The sequence below is a fragment of the Octodon degus genome, unplaced genomic scaffold (genome assembly GCF_000260255.1).
Source record: "Octodon degus isolate 3935 unplaced genomic scaffold, OctDeg1.0 scaffold00007, whole genome shotgun sequence".
Classification (NCBI taxonomy): domain Eukaryota; kingdom Metazoa; phylum Chordata; class Mammalia; order Rodentia; family Octodontidae; genus Octodon; species Octodon degus.
This window is the reverse complement of record NW_004524583.1, coordinates 21,674,020-21,693,741: the sequence shown is the minus strand read 5'-3', so window position 1 is coordinate 21,693,741 and position 19,722 is coordinate 21,674,020. Positions and strand designations below refer to the sequence as shown.

The 19,722-nt window shown below is 48.3% G+C and overlaps 1 protein-coding gene across 1 annotated transcript in view; it reads left to right on the top strand.

Annotated features, from left to right (window-relative positions):
- Prkch (protein kinase C eta) overlaps positions 1-19,722 on the top strand; it is a 207,347-nt gene that overhangs the window by 168,554 nt on the left and 19,071 nt on the right. The window contains exons 11-13 of the mRNA XM_004624806.3: positions 19,082-19,224; positions 19,333-19,359; positions 19,537-19,559. Coding sequence (XP_004624863.1) covers positions 19,082-19,224; positions 19,333-19,359; positions 19,537-19,559 — 193 coding nt within the window. The remainder of the gene's footprint in view (positions 1-19,081; positions 19,225-19,332; positions 19,360-19,536; positions 19,560-19,722) is intronic.

Sequence of the window (19,722 nt, the reverse complement as noted above, 5' to 3'; positions counted from 1 at the left end):
TGATTTTGTAGGCATATGCTTATCTCCAAACACACTAAGTTGTATATAATATCTAAAGCCCTTTGTATGTCAGTCATACCCCAATAAAAAGTTGTTAAAGCTCTCTCCTTTTGGTTTCCCCAACTTCAACACAGTAGTTGACGAAATGAATATGTATTAGGAACAACTGTTACTTCCTTGATTGCAAGAGACTGTAAATTACAAAATGCTGTTGGCATTTTATTTATTCAAAATGACAGTATAGGCAGATGGCGAGTGTTTCTTGTCATTTGTTTTAAAGCACTTCCCTGTCTCAGAGGCATTCAAGGGGACAAAGTAGGCAAAGATCTTAGAACCGGGGAAGCAGAGGGGCTGAAGTTCTGTTCCTCCTTAGGTAGCAATGAGCAGTTTTCCTCTCCAGACCCAGTGATAAGGGGCGCTTGGTTCCCACCATTATTAGGGCTGTCCTGGAGACATCGAGAGAATCGAAGGTAACTGTGTGGTCAGCAGGATTCGAAAACACGTCCCTTTGTGGGTTCGAAAGCATGTCCCTTTGTGGGTGTGGAGTCTGTGTGCTGTAGGAGGAGGCCGTGTGGAACAGCGGTGTGTGCAGGACACCGGCCTTTCCCTGGCATCGGAGGAGCAGTCAGTCTGCCTCCCTACCTCTTAGCGCCACAGATTTGTGTTGTGATTTGTGTCTACCCCAGTACCCAGGGAATCTGCTCTCTGATATGAGTGGCTATGCTGGCCCCCTCTGCAGAGCAAAAATGCAATGCTGATAAGGTGGGGAGCCTATCTTGTCAGGGAGGCTGTGTATTGCAGATGAGTCTATAATCTTGAGCAGAGCAGGAGGACACTTTCTAATCAGTCAGAACTCAGAGACAGAGGTTGGTTCTTGTTATTTTCTCAGGACAGTACTACTAACTAGGTATACAGACATCTCATATTTTTCTCTATGGATTCCCACGCATGTTTTCATGTTTCCTGAGGTAAGCTTTATTCTGATTTTCCTGTAATGCATGACACTCCTCTTGTGTTTTTGCTTTTTATTTTGTTTTCTGGTATTGAGGACTGAACCCAGGACGTGTGCACGCTAGGGTACTCTCTGTCCCCGGCCGGCCCCGGATGCATTCTTAGCATAGGAGGTGGGCTGTCCCAGTACTGCATCTGCTGTCTGCAGAGGCAGACCAAACTTAGAAGGAGCCCTCAGTCCTGCTGGCCCTCCCCCAAGTGCCAGAGCTTGCGGTTTCCAGGAACTGCGGTTGGTGCAAGTTGTGACTTACAGCGTCAGTATGTGCTTGTGGCTCAGCAGTGCTCATGTGGTTTGGTCGGTGACCTCCCCCATTCCTGGCATACTGCGGTGCACTCACTAGCCCTTGTTTAGATGGACCTTTGCACAAACGCAGGCTGGGCCATGGGCAAGCCACCGCGAGCCTGGCCATGACGGAAACTTGCATGCACTTACCAAGTGCAGAGTACCTGGGCACCTGCTGTGCACTGCGTTGGCCTCCGAAGGTGAAAGGGTAGATAAGACAAGGTGCTTGTACTCGAGGACTTAGTCTGCGGAGAGTTCGAGTCACACGTACATTGACAGTGGAAGCCCAGAAGGGCTTAAATGTGAAATGAGTGAGACGAGAACGCAGAAAAGGCTGGCGTCCGCTTTGATGGAGAGGGTGGGAGGAGAGGTGGCATTGGAGCCCGCCTGGCAGAGCGTGGAAGTTTTCTGTCCACAGTAAAGTAGGGCGGTCCAGGCGGGTAGCGAGCACAGGGATGGGGCAGTAAAGGAGAAGGTCCTCTCATGAAGAGCTGAGGACTCCTGTGACTCACGGTACCCGGGACTGGAGGGGAGGAGAGCACTGAGAGGTTCGAGTAGGAGATGTTGTAGATCAGACAGAAGCAGTCACAGCCTGAGCAGTGGGGAGAGAAAGAGCAGAACTGGGTGTGGCACAGAGGACAGGAAGCTGAGGGACCTGCTGCAGGAGAGGAGAGGCCAAGGAGCAGTTGTGAGAGATGGCCCCGGGGTTTCCAGCAGAGAACTCCAAGCTGCCACTGAGTGAAGACAGGAGCCAGGCAGAGTGTAGTTTTGTTTCTTTTGTGTTTGAGAGGTTGAAACATCCCTGGAAATTGTGCCCACAAAGCACTTCAAAATATCAGTCTGGGTCTCTAGAGAGGAGCGTCAGGGTGGACGTGTAGCTCTTGAGTCACAGTGAAGTTGGGAAATCCAGGCAGGTAGAGAACGTAGGGATGGGTCATGAAAGGAGAACATCCCTTTGTGAGGAATTGTGAAGACTCCTGACTGTCAGGGCAGCACTTGAGCACAGGGGCTTCTGGAGCGTGGGAGAGGACAGAGCAGAGCACTGGTCCACAGCTGGGCAGCTGGGCCCTGTGACCAGGCGTTTTCTGGCAGATGGCAGTCACACATCTCAAGAATGGCACCTTTTTCTCATCTGTGCAGAAGTGCCATCTGGTCTGGTAGGGGCGCTTTGAGCAAACCTAGCCCACGCAGGGCCCTGGGAACCACCCATTCTCCCTGAGGGTGGAGGAGGAGGAGGAGGAGGAGTCTGCAGAGGACCGTTTGGTTAGAAGGTGGTCAGAGTGGAGCAAGATTATTCTCAGTTGCCTCGAATCTGCCAGAAAATTCACCGCCCTTGCCCGGCCCTGCCCAGGTGGGCCTGGCTCGCCCAGCCCTGTGGTGCTCCCTCTTCATAGCCCCAGCGCATTTCCCTTGATGCCAGCTCAGGCCATTAGCTGCCTCCCTCTGGGGCACACGTGGAGCCACCACACTGGTGGCTGTGCTCCTGAGCACCTGTGCTGCCGGGTGGCCACTGTCCAGGGCTGCCTTCTCCCCAGGGCTGCCCAGAATGTCCTCTGGGGACAGTGAGGAGATAAAGGCCTGACTTCTGCACCTGGCATAGGGCACCCGCCCAGCTACTCACCCGTCACTGGCTCTGGCCAGCTGAGTCACTGGGGGCCGCTCCCATGCCACAGCAGGGAGAAGCTCTTGAGTGGCCCTGACCTTGCCCTCTGAGTGCTAGACAGGGTAGAGGAAACCTTTTGCCTCCTGAACTTCATAAGAAAGAAAAGACATCCCCAGAACTGTGGCTTGGAGGCTCCCGGCCTCCGCCCTGTGGGCTGGTGAAACAGCAGGGATGCTGCTCGTAGAAGAGAAAGCTCGTGCCACGCCTTGGCACAGGGTTCTCTGCCCACGCAAAGCCGTCCCTCTTGCCTCCTGGCACTTGCAACACATTGTATCGGTGGAAAGTTACAGGGGGAGGGACAGCACCACCTTCCTGGTCAGGAGTGCGCCACATGACCCAGATCAGAAACTCCAGGTTCATGTCTGTGTCGGCGCCACACAGCCGCTCCAGCGACTGTGACAGTGAAATGGGCTTCGTCTGAGCGCAAGCAAACATAGCTGCTCATTCACTTCCTAAGTCAGTCAGTTGGAATGTTTTGCTTTCAAAATAATAGGCGTTTTTTTAGATCTTGATATATTTTTTCCCATTGGTTTTCTGTTTCTTAATTTGAATGAATAATAGAATTTCCTCTCAAGTCACTTGTCCTGACTGACTTGCTCTCTATAATTTTTTTGAGGGGTGGTGGTACCAGGGGTTGAACCCAGGGCCTGCACACACAGCTACATCCTCACCTCACCTTCAGTACAGGAGACTGGTCAGGCCCTTTGCACGAGCTTCACCCCCAGCGCTTTTAAGTTTTGTTTTAAGACAAGGTCTGGCTACACTGCCCAGGCTGCACACAAACTAGCGATCCTCCTGCCTCTGCCTTCCAGAAAAGTACATTAGGCTGGTTTCTTCTCCTTCTCCTCCTTTTTCTCTTTCTTTCTTTTTTCAAATCTTAAGTAAGCCTGGCTCCTTTGTGGAACAGAAGTCCTGGGGGAGCTCTTGGGCCCAGACTTAATATCTTACCACAACATCTTGGAAATGGGCTAGTGATCATATGACCTCTTTAAAGAAGGAGCTGTGAAGCAGAGAGAGGGGAAGAGTTATTCTGCAGCCTCAGAAGGAAAAATCTAGAAAGAGAACCCCAGAGATCAGGGCATTGGAGTTGTCCTTAAAAATGCAGGGAACCACCTGATGCCTAAGGAATTTTTTGATTTAGCAGCTTTAAAAAATAAATTAACTCCATATGATGGGAACTGTGTTCTTTGGTTTGGGCTTTAAAGATTTTTGTAAGCTTTCAAATGTTTTCCTATATAATATTCCATAGCTTCTGGCATTGGAATTTTCTATGAAATACCTAACAGAAAATACCTCTAATGAGTTTTTCAACCAGGTAAAAGACTTTGGGGATCTCATCATTCTTTGTTTTCTTGAAATGACCTTTTAATTTTAGCCAAGATGTACAGGAGCAACTTGTCTTGTATGGTTTATAATGCTACATTGCTGTAAGGGTGGCTGATCACCAAGCACAAGCGTGAGTCACTGGCTGTTGTACCTACAAGCCCAATTGCCTTAGATTAGCTGTGGGACCAGATTAAAAGCCAGAAAAGACAGTGCAATCGGACGGGTGGCAGAGGAGACTTAATACAAGATGCAGGAAGTGTTCTCTTCATCTCTTCGTCATCCTCTCAGCATCCACCGTGCACACAACTCAGTGGCAGTGTTGTGGGACAGACGCCCCTCGCGGGTGTGTGGCTACAAGGAGCTCTGCCGACATCGAGGGAAGGGAAGCTAGCTCTTGCTTAGTTAGGCCGGCATTTCATTGTCCACTCGGTACTGTGCAAGCCACCTTGTTTGTGGGTGAGAGAACTGAAATAAGTGTCGCAAAGACAGTGTCTGCCATAAATACCTGTGTCCTGTTACACACTGGGGTCCTTGGGAATGCAGAGTGAGGTGCCAGGCTTGGCCTAGAAGGGATGGAGAAGGCGTCACAGATGGAGGAGCGTGCGTTAAAATGGAAGTAGTCAGCCCAGGCAAGAAATAGGAAGAAGGGTAAAGCCAGCCTTCCTCCAGCTATGTATAGTGTTAACTCAGCAGGGGTGTAATCCATTCAGCACTAATACTTTCCATAAAATATAATCAAATTACTAAAAAAAAAAAATCTCAGACATATAAGACAGAAGCCCAATTTTTTTATTATCAGATTCACAAGATGCAAAAGTGCTGTCCAGTAGGGCTCGGGCAAGGGCTAGGGCTAGGATTAGCAGAAGACAGTCCATGGACCGCACTTGGAGTGGGACTGCTCCCAGCTGAGGACAACATGTGAAGGGCCCCCAGCTCTGTGGGAGGCTGCAAGTGGTACACCTTGGAGCTTCTGTAGGCAAGAAGACAGACTAGAGCAGGAGCCAGGCTGATGGTGGCCCAGTATTGGCCCTAAAGCCCCACCGGAGCCACTTACAGCCTCAAGAATCCAAGGACAAAGTCAAAACTGTGTTAGGCGAAAATGGTGGTGCCTTCATAGGGAAGGGTTGAGGCAGAGGTGAGAAACAATGGTGCTTTCAGAAGGTGGGCAGAGCAGCAGGGAGAAGACCCTCAGTTCTGACTTTCCCTAGGCGTAACTGTCTGTTCTTAGGGATTGGCCAGATGTGTGAAGTAGGGAGTGAACGGCATCTGTTCCCATCTCATCATCAGACAGGAAACCAAGGCCCAGAGATGCAATAGAATGGGAGCCAGACCATCCGTTTTCTGGCAGAGCATGTTCTTGTCCCTTGCTAGACACCGTACCAAGGAGCCATAGCATTCCAGTTTGTCTACCACTTCCTGACCCTCACCAGTTCTGTCCCTGCAAAAAAAGAAGGAACAGTTTTCATAAGATTTGAGTTCACCCTGCTGCCAAACTAGTTGGCTCTTCTTTACCCTCTGTCCCTTGTCACTCCCTTGACAGAATCCACTCCAGAGAGCTCACAGTGCCCTGTAGTAACCAGTTAAATCCATGTCAATCCTGTTTATTCACTTGATGGAATTTTAATGATCTTCTTTAAAGGAACAAAGGTAGTTTTTAACCTATAAACCAGACTTGAACAGGCAGTCATCAAGCAGTGAAGATTGTCCTTTCTGGTCTTTCTTGAGACAGGTTTGGTTCATGACTGGTCTTAAAGAACTAAGGCCTGTAGTGGGTAGACTTGAAAGTGTATCCAGAGCTAGAGGATTCTGCGACTCTGGTTTTAGGCTGCCCCCAAAGCAGGGAACCCCATGGGCAATGGCAGCTCTGTGATAGGTCTGGAAGCTCAGCACAAGCCAAATCCCTCAGCTTCCCGATAGTCCCTGCAGGTCTTCTGCAGCCCAGCCTCTCTGGGGTCTCAGATCACGCCTGCTCCACGTGTCCAGAGAGGAGGTTGCTGTTGAAGGCTGACAGAAAAACACTGCGGAGTGGTGAAGAGAGCCACAAAATATAAAGAAGTCAAGACAGTGAGGCATCTCTCATCACAGACACTGCATTTCTGGAGGTAAAACGAGACTCCTAATAGCCTAGAGTAGGATTTTGGAATTTGTGTGCTTTCTCCCTGCCCCTTCCTCAGATCCCTACGATCTTTGTTGGCTTCGTCTAATAAAGACATAGCCAGATTCAATGGCACACACCTATGATCCTAGCACTCTGGGAGGCCGAGGCAGGAAGATTGTAAGTTGGAGCCCGGCCTGGGTAACTTAGCAGGAAAATAAAATAAAATAAATACCTGGGGGCATACCTCAATGTGAAGGTCTTGAGTTTATTCCCCTTACAAAAATCAAAACATTCAAACACCAGTGAAGTGACATTGATAAAACTTCTCAAATGTAAGCCTAGCACTTAGAGTTGATTGGTTTTTTTGTGAGTGTGACAACACATGCTTAAAAAATCAGTAACTTGGACATGCCCAAAGACACCTTCACTTATCACAGCATTGTTCACAGCGGCGAATGATTGACAGCATCATTTCCACAGTTGGCTTTGCAGGATTTGGGGTTATTGTTCCTTTCAGTGTGTCAACCTAGTATCTGCTGTTGGGCTTTTGCCCCAAAGAAGGAAGCGGGGAGAAGGTGGCTGATAGACTGGCCGGACAATTGGATTTTGTTTGATCACACTGCAAAGTACAAATACTGTTTCACTTCTGGGGGATTTGTGTTTTCTTGAGAATTTCGGTTCTCCAAGATGGAGATGAAGTTCTCCAGCCACAGTGGTATTGGGTACCAGCTAGCTGCAGTGACTTCCCCATCCATCTTCAACTTATTCTCCCTAAAGAATGCGTCATCTCATAGTGGCCAAGCTGGCATTAGACAGTCCAGGATGAACTGGGCAAAAGCCTTAGCTGAAACCAGACTCTGCACTGCATGCTCTGGCCGCTGATGCTGAGCAGAGATCTTGCTTCCTTTTTCAGTGCTGCAGAGTTTTATCTTTAAAAAGATGGCTGAAGTAGACAAGGTGTTGCACCTTTCATAACCAACCCACTTTGGCTCCTGGCTCTGCTACCCAGAGGGCAGTTTATAAGCTGACACATCACTTAATACTGTAATTTGACCCCCAATGCAACAGTTTATAGTAGTTATCTACAATTTGTTATGAAATCAAATTTATGAATGTAGGGCCAGCCAGATAGCTCAGCAGACTAATGTGCCTGCTTAGGCAGAGCCCAGCAGCTGGGGCTTGATCCTCGGTGTGCCATATCGACCCGGACCCCAGGGCACTGGCTGAGACAGTGATTGAGACTGGGCGGGTGGCATGCGCCTGTAATTCCAGTGCTTGGGAGACCAAAAACAAGAGAATCACTCCGAGTCAGATCTATGTAGTGAGACCCTGTAGACCCTGCAGACCCTGTACCAAATACTTAAAAAAAAAAAAATTTATGAAAGTATAGTTACCTATTTTGATATTGATAAAAATCGTAACAAGCCATGTGGATATTACCTCTTTTTTGCTAGCTGTTGCTGTTGTCAGTGGTGGTGAGGAAGTGCTGTCTATGGCATCTGTAGCGCCTAATGCATTCCAGACACTATTTTAAGCAGTTCGCATTATGTAACTTATAATGCATAAGCAAGTTGCCCAATATCTTGCACCTAATAGACACCTAGACAACACTCAAACTGACAGTCCGGCTCCCAAATTTGCTCTCCTACCTTTACACTGTTTTTGCCTCTGAGAAACCAGACAGATTAGTTGTGTGACTTCCCCAAGATTGCAGCGTGAGGGAGGCAAATGGGGCTTCCTGTGAGGTCAGTTGCAGTTTCCCCTTGGCCTGCCTGGCTATGTGCGGTGTACTGCTTTGCTGGCCAAGCGTTGGATGTGTTCCGTCCCCAGCATTCGTCATTCTGGCTTTGCTACCAGGTCAGTCATTCCTGTGGCCCATAGCTCCCTAGCACCTGAGAAGGATGCCCCGGTATTCTGGTACATTGAACTTTATCACTGTGAAATGTCTTTGCTTACACACATCGTGCATACCCAGACATCTGATGATGCTGTAAGAGTCACTCAAGGAGTGGGACACAGGGTTGGCGACTCTTTGGATTCAAATCTGTCACCTTGGAACTCTGATGTTTCCATAAAGAAAGTTGAAAGCCTGTGCAAGGCAGCCACACCAAGATGATCACTGGGCCGAAATTAACCCAGCATTTGGTGGGGAAAGACCTTTGCAGCTTCTCAAAAAGGCCTGTTCATTCTCCTGCGTTTGTTTACAAATTGGGTGGTACGTTTTAAACTAAAAATAAGGCACATAGGTTTAGAAATATTTTTTCCTCTGATTTGTGAATTGTTTATTTTGCAGATCTTAGGAAGTTGAGAGGACTCATATTAATCATTTAATAGGTTGCTTTTATTAGGAAGAATACTATGACAAAATTGGAAACATTCTTTGGATGGTGTCCCAACGTATAAATACTCAGATATTTAAGAATGAACAATGAAATTGTCGTTTTGGGAAAACTGGGCTGTTTGGGTATAAAATCAGGGGCTGGGGACAGAGCAGCTGCTCACAAAGCATTAGCAAGGCCTCCGAACGGGAATTTCTTAGGAAAAGTCTAGTGTCTTTTGCAGTTTGCTCTCAAATGAGCCCAAAATTAGTAGGAAATCAGTAAAGTTCCCTAAAAAGAGGCGCAGGGAAGTGTCACTGCCTTGTGTTCAGCCTACAGTTAGTACTCTGGAGGTGACCAAGAGAACTATTTCCAAGCCTGATCTTGGAATCTGTAATCAGATTAGGGTAAATAGAGCTTTTTATTTAAAACACAATTAGAGAACAAAGGAATACTGCCTGTAATCCAGAATTAAATGTGTGGTATGTATTTAATTCCAAGCACTTGGGTGTGGCTCTGAACTCTAAGTTCATCTTGGGCTATTCAAAGCCTTGTGTTCAGAGGGCTCAGGTTTAATCTCTGATGGGGACAACAGGTAACCAGATGAGGCCTGCTGCAGTGGCCATGGTTCAGGTTCAAGTCGGGGGTGCCTCCCGGCCTTCCTGTTATTGCATAAGGCATTGCTAATGCTGGTGAAGATTTGGGTTGAGCCCTTGCCAAGAACAGCCTGCACATCCCGCCCGAGGCTGGTCCTATAAACTGCCCTCCTTCCCGTCGTAAAGCATGCCCAACCACCTCCTCCAAAGAGCGCTCCCATCCCTCTTCACTCCATACAAGACCACACTTCTGGGCAGCAGGCTGGCACAACTGCTCGGCCTGTTCTCCCAAGCCAAAGAGAACTTCTGGTTCTGGGAAAGCAAGGCTGTTCCTATTTGCTTCCAGGCGAAAGTGTTCAGGGAAGCAGCCTCAGCACTGACAGGGTCTATGCCCCTTGGTAAGAGCAGCCCTGCATTTCTAGGAGAGGCACCAGCCGCGGATAGACGGACTAACAGGTCCCACTACCCTGTGCTTTATGTGTGTTCTAAGATAAGCTGTATCTTTTAGCCTTTGAGGTTTACAGCATGATGTTTTAGGATACATATAAGTAGTAATATGGTTACTATAGAGGAACAAAGTCGTAAAATGCAGTTTTATTAACCACAGTCCTAGTGTTGGACATTGAATCTCTAGCTTTATTCATAGTACATCTACTCTGGGTTTTTGTATAGACAGCCTAGTTGTGGGGCTTATCTTGCTGAGGAGAAAAACCACAGTATTGATTATCTAACAACAACAATAATAATGCCAACAAATACTGGCATTTACCTAGAGCTGTGTGGCCTCCAACATTTCTTAGTCTCATGCCATTCCATAGACCCATTAGCATAAACCTGGCAGGATCCATCTATTCTCTGTGGCCCTGGTCATCTCTGCTGCACAGATATCCCTAGTTCTGATTAATATCTTATTTATTGTTAAGCAGGAAGCCACCTTCTGAGTCCCTCCCCATGGAATCATTCCTCCTGTCATGCTCATGGACCTGCCAGCCAGTAAGAAGGTCCTCCACACCTATCCCATCCCCAGCTTGCAGGCTTTCAGAATCACTCATAGTTCTTTAGTCCTGTTTCTGCGCTTGCCCTTGGAGGACTGGCTATAAAAGAACCTTTGTGTCTTTGTTAAATTTCTGTGGCCAGGAAGCAAAGCCATCCAAGCAGGGGGTTTCCTGTGGCCTTGCCGTCCTTGGCCGTCTGTGTGCTGGAGCCTGAGAACACTGCCTGCCCAGTTTATCCCTGCTGGACTAGCAAACCAAGTGTGCTGTCAGCCCCAGAACCCTCTCTACTGTCAGTATGAGGCCCAGTGGTCAGGTCACCCCTAGCCCCACCCGCAGGCCCATCATCTGGCATCTTTGTCTGAAGTCCTCTGTCTTTGCTGAGCACAGCTGCAAGCTGGATGCAGCTAGACACCATGTAAGAAGCAGCTTGGCAAGAAGAGTGGGCGAGAGGCTTTCTTGGCAAGTACAGAATGCAAGTACTGTAAGAAGCTTCTGAGTAAATGTGTGCTGCTTCAGCCAGAGAATCTTAGCCCTCCTGGTAGAAGCTGATGTAGGCCATGTGGAACGATATTTTAAAAAAAGAATTCTCAGTCTCAACTGTCAGCCTGATAGCTCATTTATTCGTTGATCCTAGGAAGTTAAGGTTTGTGTACTGTAGATGTCAGTGAAACTCATTTCTTCCTGTCTTTCTCCAGAGTCAGAGAGCGCTTTTTCGGTATGTTCTTTCTTGTCCTGAGAAAAGGTGAGGGAGAATCTCCTGGTCTCTCTGCTCAGTTTTGAATTGGTCCCCCTGTGTGCACAGTGGTGAGAATGGGAACGTGCTGCTGGAGTGTTGGGGTATCAGACACCCCAAGCGGATGGAGACCTTTACCTGGTCTGTGGGACTGGTCTGGGGGTCTTTGGCCATTGTGAGGGGGTTGGAATAACCGATTCGCACAGAAGTCACTTTTATAACTTCCCATCCCACAGAGTTGTTGGAAGCTTCTGGAATGAGAGGATAGGCGGAAAACTGCCTTGGAGCTGGGTTGGAAGTTACTTTGCCCGCTTCCTTCAGTCTTTAGAAAATGAGGAATTTTGCATTCAACCTCATAATGATGAATATGAAGCTCTTATAAATATCTTCTCAAGCAGATTCTCAATAGATCAGTCCCCTAAACTACCAAATGATATGTCATTCCATGGGAAGAAACGGCAGGAAGACTTATTTAGCAGTTAGGCGCTCTCTCGCTCTCTCTCTCTCTCTCTTTCTCTCTCTCTCTCTCTCTCTCTCTCTCTGTGTGTGTGTGTCTCTGTCTCTGTCTCTCTCTTTCTCTTTAGCAGAGCCTCATTTTCATTGAGTTGGTTTAGACAGCAGAGATGCGTGGTGGTGCTGTTGGAAATACAAACACTGTTTGCAACAATTATGTATACAGTAGGTGCTAGATGATTGCAGCGTTGGAAAAATGAGTGAATGGCCGCAGGTTCAGAATTCTGAGTTCACAAATACATAGCTTCTCCGAACAAGCAAGCTGATCCTGTTCTCAGCATTCCTTTGCAGTCTTAGTTCAAGATGAAATTCTTATCATTCCTACCAGTCACTTCCTCAAACATCTTCCTTGGAAATTAAGGCCTTAAATGATACAGAAAACAAATAAGAAGGTTAAAGTCAGAATATATAAATGTGTGTCTTAGTGATTTGTTTCTGGTTAACAAAATAATGCCTGATTCCTGTAAAGAAATTGAGAAAATAAGAACGTGAAGCTCCTCTGTGAGCATATCAGTTAGAAGCAGACGCAGCTGGCCCTTCTCTCTCTGCGCGTGCTTTCCTCCTCGTCTTTATCTCCCTTCCTTACAACTAGTTTAGAGGAGGCTGCACCTTAGCATTTTGTTCTTTCGCTCACAGTTGTATCTGCCTATGAGTAAGCCAGGGGACCCAACATATAAATGAAAAGTGGACAGACTTGATTGCACAAACATGGGAAAGCTACCATAAACAGGACTGGCAGCAGTCTGGACAATAGCATTGACCTCCGGTGTAGCCCAATTATTATGGTCTTTAATGTGGAAGAAGCATCGTAACAATAAATTTGAAAATGGGTAAAATGTAAATAGGCCAAAAAATGCAAGTGGCCATTACATATATATTTAAATATTTGTGGTCTTCGATACAGCGTTTCCACTGCAAAGTTTTTGTCCCAAATGGACACTCTACAGGTGTGCAGACAGTATCCATAGCTCCACTGTCTGAACTTGAACAAAATTCAGAACCCAGTGTTTGAGGAGAGGAGACTAGCTAGGTTCTGGTGCATTGTGATAATGGAATTGTGTGCTGCCAAGAACGAAGTAGCTCCACCACATGTAAAAATAGGCCAAGATGTTGTCTAAGTGAGAAAAACAAGTTACATTGTAATATCCTTTTAGTAGAGCATGAAAGTGAGAAGACTGGAAGAATATGAACTCATCAGTTTCTCCTTAATTTTTTAGAATGATTGACTTTTTAAATGAAAATACAACTTTTATGATCAGAAAGAAAATTTTCAGAAGACATAAAGTTCAGCACTAAAAAAGAATCCCTACAGATTGTGCCAGCGTTCATAAAATTCTGTCATGAAAACACTAATTTATTTAGGCATTCTGCTATTAATACATAATTTGTTTCTAAAGTGTTTTCTCATGTATGATGCAGCAGTAAACATCTCTGTGGAATAAAATACGGAGGCTTACATTCACAAGAGCATCACGTAGCAAGACCTAGAGCTCAATCTAGAGTGCCTAGGCTGATGCGCAGTGGGGAGGGGTGACATTTTCTGATCCTTTTACCCCATAGCCTGTGGTGGCCTCCTGCAGGCAGAGAGTGGACCAGATCCCGGCCCTCTGCTCTCCTGCACACCAGTGTTACTTTCAGGTGTTTGCTTTCTCATCTCTTACTTCTCCTCAGGTGAACTCATCCACACCCAGGTAATAACTTAAATTTGTGTTTCCAGCCCAGCGTTTGCTCTGACACCCAGCCGTGTGGATTTAGCTGCCCATTATACATCCTCACTTGCTAATAAATATCTTCACTTACAAGCCCAAAAAGTAACTCAGTGTGTTCCAAATAAATTCCAGGAGCCAGAATCTTCAAGACACCTCCTCTCTTTGGCCTTGCATCTTTCCATTATGCAATCTCATGGTTTCTGCACCCTGACCTAAGCTGCCATTATTTATCATTTTGACATTCCAGTAGCATCTCAGCTGATTAACATTCACTCTCAGTCCCTCCAACCCATCTTCTGTGTTGCAGCCGGATGCTTGCAGAACCAGAAACCCTGTGCCAGGCCTTTCCGTGTAAGGCTTTCTTTCCATGGTTTCTCTTTGCCTTTGGACTGAAGACTCAGTCTCCACTGGACTCTCCCACTCGGCTCTTGCTCACAGCTGCTGCCCTCACACCTTGCCAGATGAAGGGCTTTGCTTTTTGTTTGCTGACAGAATTCAGGTTACGCTTTTCAGTGATGTACATACAACACCCTCTGCATTCTTGCAGTCTTTACTGTTTTTTCCAGGTGGTTCTTGTTTCAATGAGTAAAGTCTTCTCAGGAAGTATTTCACCAGGAGAACTGCTAGTGTTCCTAGCATGCAGAAGAGAGTGTTCTGAGGCAAGTGACTTGTGGGGCCAAGCCCCATAACCAGCAGTATGGAGTTCAAATCCTGCCCTTACCCTTGGTTAGCTGTTAAACTTCAAGTCCATCCTAACTTCAAAAGGTTATTTGGAGGATAAGATCAAATAGATAAAGCACTTAGCATTTGGCACACATTTAGTATATGTTAGCTACTGATGACACCATAAGTATCACCCAGAGAAGCTTTTATTAGATTCCCTGAAAACACACGCACACACGCACGCGCACCCCAAATACAGAGCAAGCAAAAAGCAATGCACTGAGAGTTGTATACTATTTTATAACTTGCATCAAAGTTGTGTTTTACTGGGCCAGGGAGATGGCTTAGTAGAATAAGCACTTGCCTGGCAAGCACAAGGCTCTGAGTTCAATCCCCAGTACCACAAAAAGAACCAAAAAAAGTTGTTTCTTATTTTAAAAAATCACTATATTTTGGATTCAGGTAAAATATTTATAGATGAGAGGATTTCATCTTTTGGATTCCTTCAAGATAGTATGAAAAAAGCCTGGCTCAGGAAGAGAGTGAGGTGACGAACGGAGAAAACAGGGTCGGGCTTGCGCCGAGCTGCTGGTGCCGTGAGACCAGCTGAGAGTTGTCAGGCTGGTCTCCATACTTTCATGTGGGTTTGGAATCTTCTGTGCTATAAAGTAAGAAAATACATTAAAATAGTAGTGGATGTGCACAGACCCCTATTTCTCATCTAAGGAGCCCGCTCGCCCTAACTCGCTGTCCTCTGCTTCCCTGGGAAGGGCAGCTGATCCCAGGGATCCGAGCAGAAAGAATCCCTCCATTCTGATTCATTACTGCCAGGACAACGCAGGGTGGAAAGAAAATAAATCCAATTTCTGAATCCTCTTTGTCTTCATCCTCTTGGCAGTTCCCTCTGAAACTACTGTAGGCATTTTAAGTAACCCTGATTACCCAGCAAGAACAATGTACCTTTCAGGCAACAGAGGATAAAATAACTCCGTCCCTACCCTTCTTCGCTGGCATGACAAAAGTGCTAGCTATTAAATACCAGTGCTCAGTGAGCTAATGACTGGCGAGCTGTAATTGTGTCTTTGGCATTTTAGCATCTAAGCCTCTGCCCTGTATGAACTTGTAATCTTCACTGTGGAGCCTTGTTAAATCTGGCTGCTGACTTATACGTTGGCATATGCGGTTGGAGAGCCCCAAAGCCAAAATCTGACCTCTGCACATTTCATGTTAGAGTCAGGAGTCAGGGAGTGACTTTTATTTTTTCCCTTTTGCTTTTTTTTTTTCCTTTCAATATAAAGGTGGTACTTACCTTTACTGTGGAAGCTGACTGTGGCTGTGCATGGCTCAGTGACCTTTAGATTTGTTGATTGACCCTCTCCAGGTTTGGCTTTTGTATTTAGACTCTTGAGCCAGCAGTGGGAGGGGATTGCTTGGTCTTCTGGCCCCTGTTTTGGACCTCTCTGTGTCAGTTTCCTTTCTCCAGCTTCACTAAAGAAGAAAATGTGCACTTGCATTTCAGTAGTCTTATTTTCCCTCTGGTAGCTATCTCAAGGCACAAAAACGCTTAGCTATTTGTAAGCCTACTTGCTTTGGAGCAAGGGTCCCTATGAGGTTCATGGGACTTCCTTGTCTTAAAAGTAAGTCATGCTCTGAACTGGCCAGAGCAACTGCAGTGGGCTCTGTCGTAACCCTTCCTCCTCTCTTCTTTCAGGCTGGAGCAGGAAGCAGGGAGGCCAAGTCACTGTCAAGGGGGCAGACGGGTGGATGACAGCCAGGTCTGGACGCCTGTGCAGGGCTGCTCTCCAAGGGCCATGAGCACAGTGCTCCTGGGGCCTGTCTGTCCTGAACTGGTGGGATGGACTCCCGAGGTGCGGCTGAGCACAGAGCTCCTGTGCATCGTACTCTTCGTTGAATCTTCTTGGGATCCCACTGTGGGATTCTTGTGCCTGCCGTGTAACCCACTAGGGTGTTTCCCTCGGGGCATGCACAGTTCTAACGTGCCTAAAATTAGACTGAAAAGTGGACTTTCAGGTGCCTGCCCTGCCCTGCGGCCTCAGGCATCTTGTGGCCAGGATGAGCCTTGCTCCTGGGCCTCTCAGCTGTGCCTCCTGAGAGCTGTGCTCTCAACCTGCTCTGTGCAGAGGGGATTGTGACCAACAAACTGATTACAAAGCACTCTCCTCTCCCTGAGCGACGCTGGCTCTCCTGGGAGCAGCTGAGTAATGAGCAATCAGACCTCTTACCTGGGCTTTAGTCACAAGTCCTCTTGAGCAATCATGATCAGCTCTTCAGACCGTTGTGGGGCTCTGTTAGCACTTGCTTCTGTCACCTAAGAAGCTCCTTGCAAAGACCTCGGCAGGTATAACGGCTTCGGGAGAATCCAGAAACTCAATAACCTTGTTCAGAAATGCAAGGGAAAGGTCTTCATGCTCAGGCCCGCATAGGCCTGGCACGCTGGGCTGAAACTTGTTGTCCGTCGAGCCAGCCTCACAGCTCAAGGACCACGGGCAGCCCTGTCTCATGAGAGCCAGGTGAGTGGGCACTACCAGGGGCTCCTGAGTGAGAAGCCACTTGTGGAAGAAGTTGCGAGTCCGTGTGCCTGGCAGTGGCCTCCCTGCTGCGGCGTGACCACATCCTCTCACTTGCACCTACACCCATGTTGCTGTGACTCTCACTTCTCAGGGTCCAAGAGCCTTGTGTTCATGGTGTGGAGAGCACAGGGCAGGGGGGGAAGCAGCATCCACAGCCTTTGAGCCACAGAGTACAGTGGGCCATTTGGGCAGGAGACTTGGGCATGCCGCAGGATTAGTCTCTGCTTTGGGGACTGGACTAGATCTGGTTTGGAGGCAGTGAGGCCCCCTGTGCTGAGATCTCGTGACCCTGACTCCAGGCGGCTGCTGCCACAGACAGAAGAGTACAGAGAAGGCCTGTGCTGAGAAGGTTCTGCCACATCTGTTTACCACACATATTGGGCATTCCTGGAAAACGGGGCTTCATTTTCATTCCTGGGTGCTTTCCAGTGACCACTGTCTAAGACCTGCACAGCCAGGCTACAGCAAGTCACGGGGCCTGGTGTGGGAACTGGTCACGCCACTTCTGTCGTCACCTCCCTCCTCAGCCGAAAGGGGATATGGGCTGGATGGAGCCCAGCTTCCCTGGGGCCCTGCAGGTCAACAGGCCTTTCATTCTCAGCCTGGGATGGGGAAGCAGAGCAAAGTCCCCTGTGAGTGTGAGGCCCCACTGATCAGTGGGCACCATGACGTCGCCCCACAAGGGCACGCTGCTTCTCCCGAGCCCGCAGCCCAGGCAGCCCTTGGCTGGGCTGGCTTGCTCCCTGGTGGCTGGCCCCTCCCCGGCTCATTGCACAGTGGTGGCAGCCCCTCACCTCCCTCTGGAGCAGGCTGGAGAGGAGCTGGGGGCTCAAAGCTTGGGTCACACAGGCATGGTTTTCAGAGGACACGGCCACCTTCTGCACACGCCTTGTGTCGTGCGCAGCTATGTACTTGCCGGCTCAGAGGGCTTTTACTGAACACATTTACTGGAAATTCTCTTCCTTCCAGTGGGTTTGCTCTGAGTAGGGGGGCTTTTTGTCCTGGGCTCCACACACTCTCCGAGGCCTTCTGTGCACATGGGGGACATTCAGAAGACCCTGTTCGCTCGTGTCTGTCCCCTGCCAGGAGCGGCCGTCCCACTGCCTCTCCCTGGCCATCCAGCATGGCCATCAAGCCTCACCGCTGGTTGAGTGTTCTTGGACGTGCTGCTTCCTGTCCCCTCTGACCCCTACCTGCTGCTCCATTTGTCACTGCCTGGTTCAGGCCTCCACATCTCCCTGGACTGTTCCAGCTCCCTCTAGCTGGTCTCTTCCTGTCCCCCTGGGAAGCTGTTACTTCCTGACTTGCAGAGCTTTTCTTTTGCTTAATACTGAAATATTCAAATTCCTTGGTGTGGCCTTCCGACCCTTCCCAGAGAGAAAGCCCTCCCTTTCCTACTAGCCCTGGGATTCTTCACAGCCCTGCATGTCCCTGAGTGCCACCCCCCATCCACTGCCCCACCTGCCTGTGGGCACCTCTCTGGTGGGCCACAGCGACCTTGTCTACCCTCTTCTCTGCCTGGGAGACAGACTCATTCCTTCAGACTGGCTCAATTTCTGTTACTACGCCTTTCCTCCTGTGGAAGGCGTTGTTGCTGTGTTTCTTTCACACTATTTGATTTATATTTTTTGTCTTTTTGAGGTTATGCAGTAAAACATATCGAGTCTTACTTTTTTTTTTGCCAGCTCAGCCTACCCTGAGGGTGGGGCTAGTGCGACACGTGGTACCGGGGATCAAACTTTGGTCCCCTGTGCCTGCCTAAGCTTACCTAAGCAGGCGCTTTAGACCGCTGAGCTATCTCGCCAGCGCTTTTTTGTCTTTTTGAGACAGAGTCTCACTATGCAAGTCAGGATGGCCTGGAACTCACTTTGTGGCCCAGGCTGGTCTGGAACTCTCAAAGATCCTCCTACCTCAGACTCCCCAGTGCTAGTATTACAGGCGCACACCACCACACCTGGCTTGATTTGAATTTTTATTGCGCCACTAGAATTATACAGCAATTGATCCTCTTCCGAGTGGGGGAGGCATGGAAAGTTGGTCTTTATTGAGCATGCTACGCTCGGCACAGTGGTAAAGCAAATCTCCCCGACCCCATGCCGTTTGCAGCCTAGCACTGTGGGTATCTCTGGTGGATTGTGAGTTCCGCGTGAAGGAAGGGAGATGGCATGTTCTCTTGATGCTCACCCTGATACCCAGCCACGACACACTCCGTGAGTGCCCACAGTGGGCAGGAATGGTGCTACAGAGAGGAAAGGTGGGGAAAGGGCTGGTGATTTCTTATGGGGACCAGGTACCTGGGCAGCCTGGAAAGGTGACATCTGCCTTTGCTGCTAAAATGCTGACTGGGTGTTTCTGTGTGGTTAGCCATGGATCCGGGGTGACACACGATCAAGGACTCCTAAAGCCAATTCTGAGATGGGATATAGATTTTTTGTGTCCAGAGAAGTCCGTTCCTTCTGAGGAGTGTGTGCAATGCCAAGTGGCTGCCCAGTGGCCCAATCACCAATCCCTTGAGCCAGTTCTCCCGGTAGGTGACTTGAGGACCAGCTGCCCTGGCCAGCGCTGCTGTTGGTTTCTTTCAGGGATCTGAAGCTGGACAATGTGCTGTTGGACCACGAAGGTCACTGTAAACTGGCTGACTTTGGAATGTGCAAGGAGGGGATTTGTAATGGAGTCACCACAGCCACGTTCTGTGGCACCCCTGACTACATTGCTCCAGAGGTGAGTGCACCTGCTCCGTGAAGCCTTTGAAATCTGAGCTCCGCAGCAGCCCTGCCACTGCCTGTTTTTGCTTACTATAGCTTTGGGGTAGCTTTGAATGCTGTGCCTCCAGGCTTGTATGGCTCATTGAGTGAATGGGGTTGAAAATATCCAAGGTTCCTGTAAATAAGAATTAGAGTTAAAAAGTAAAACAACTTAATAAACCTTGTAGTTACTTTAGGCCTTGGCCCTAAGTAAGAACAAAGCTTATTTTGTTCATAGCTATTTTCTTCTTTGCACTTATTTAGCAGCTCAGCTTAATAGATCTAAAGAACAGCTCTTGGATCTTTACCGTATGAGTGAGCCAGGTGCATTTCCAAGGCCCACCCTGTTTTGAGTCAGCTGGGCCTAAGCAGCCACCAGTGTTTGATTACTTAGGAGAGAGGGTACCCTGAGTAGAGCACAGTGAAGACAGGCTACTCTGGCAATGGAGTGACAGGCGTGTGTGGCAGAGTGGGAAACA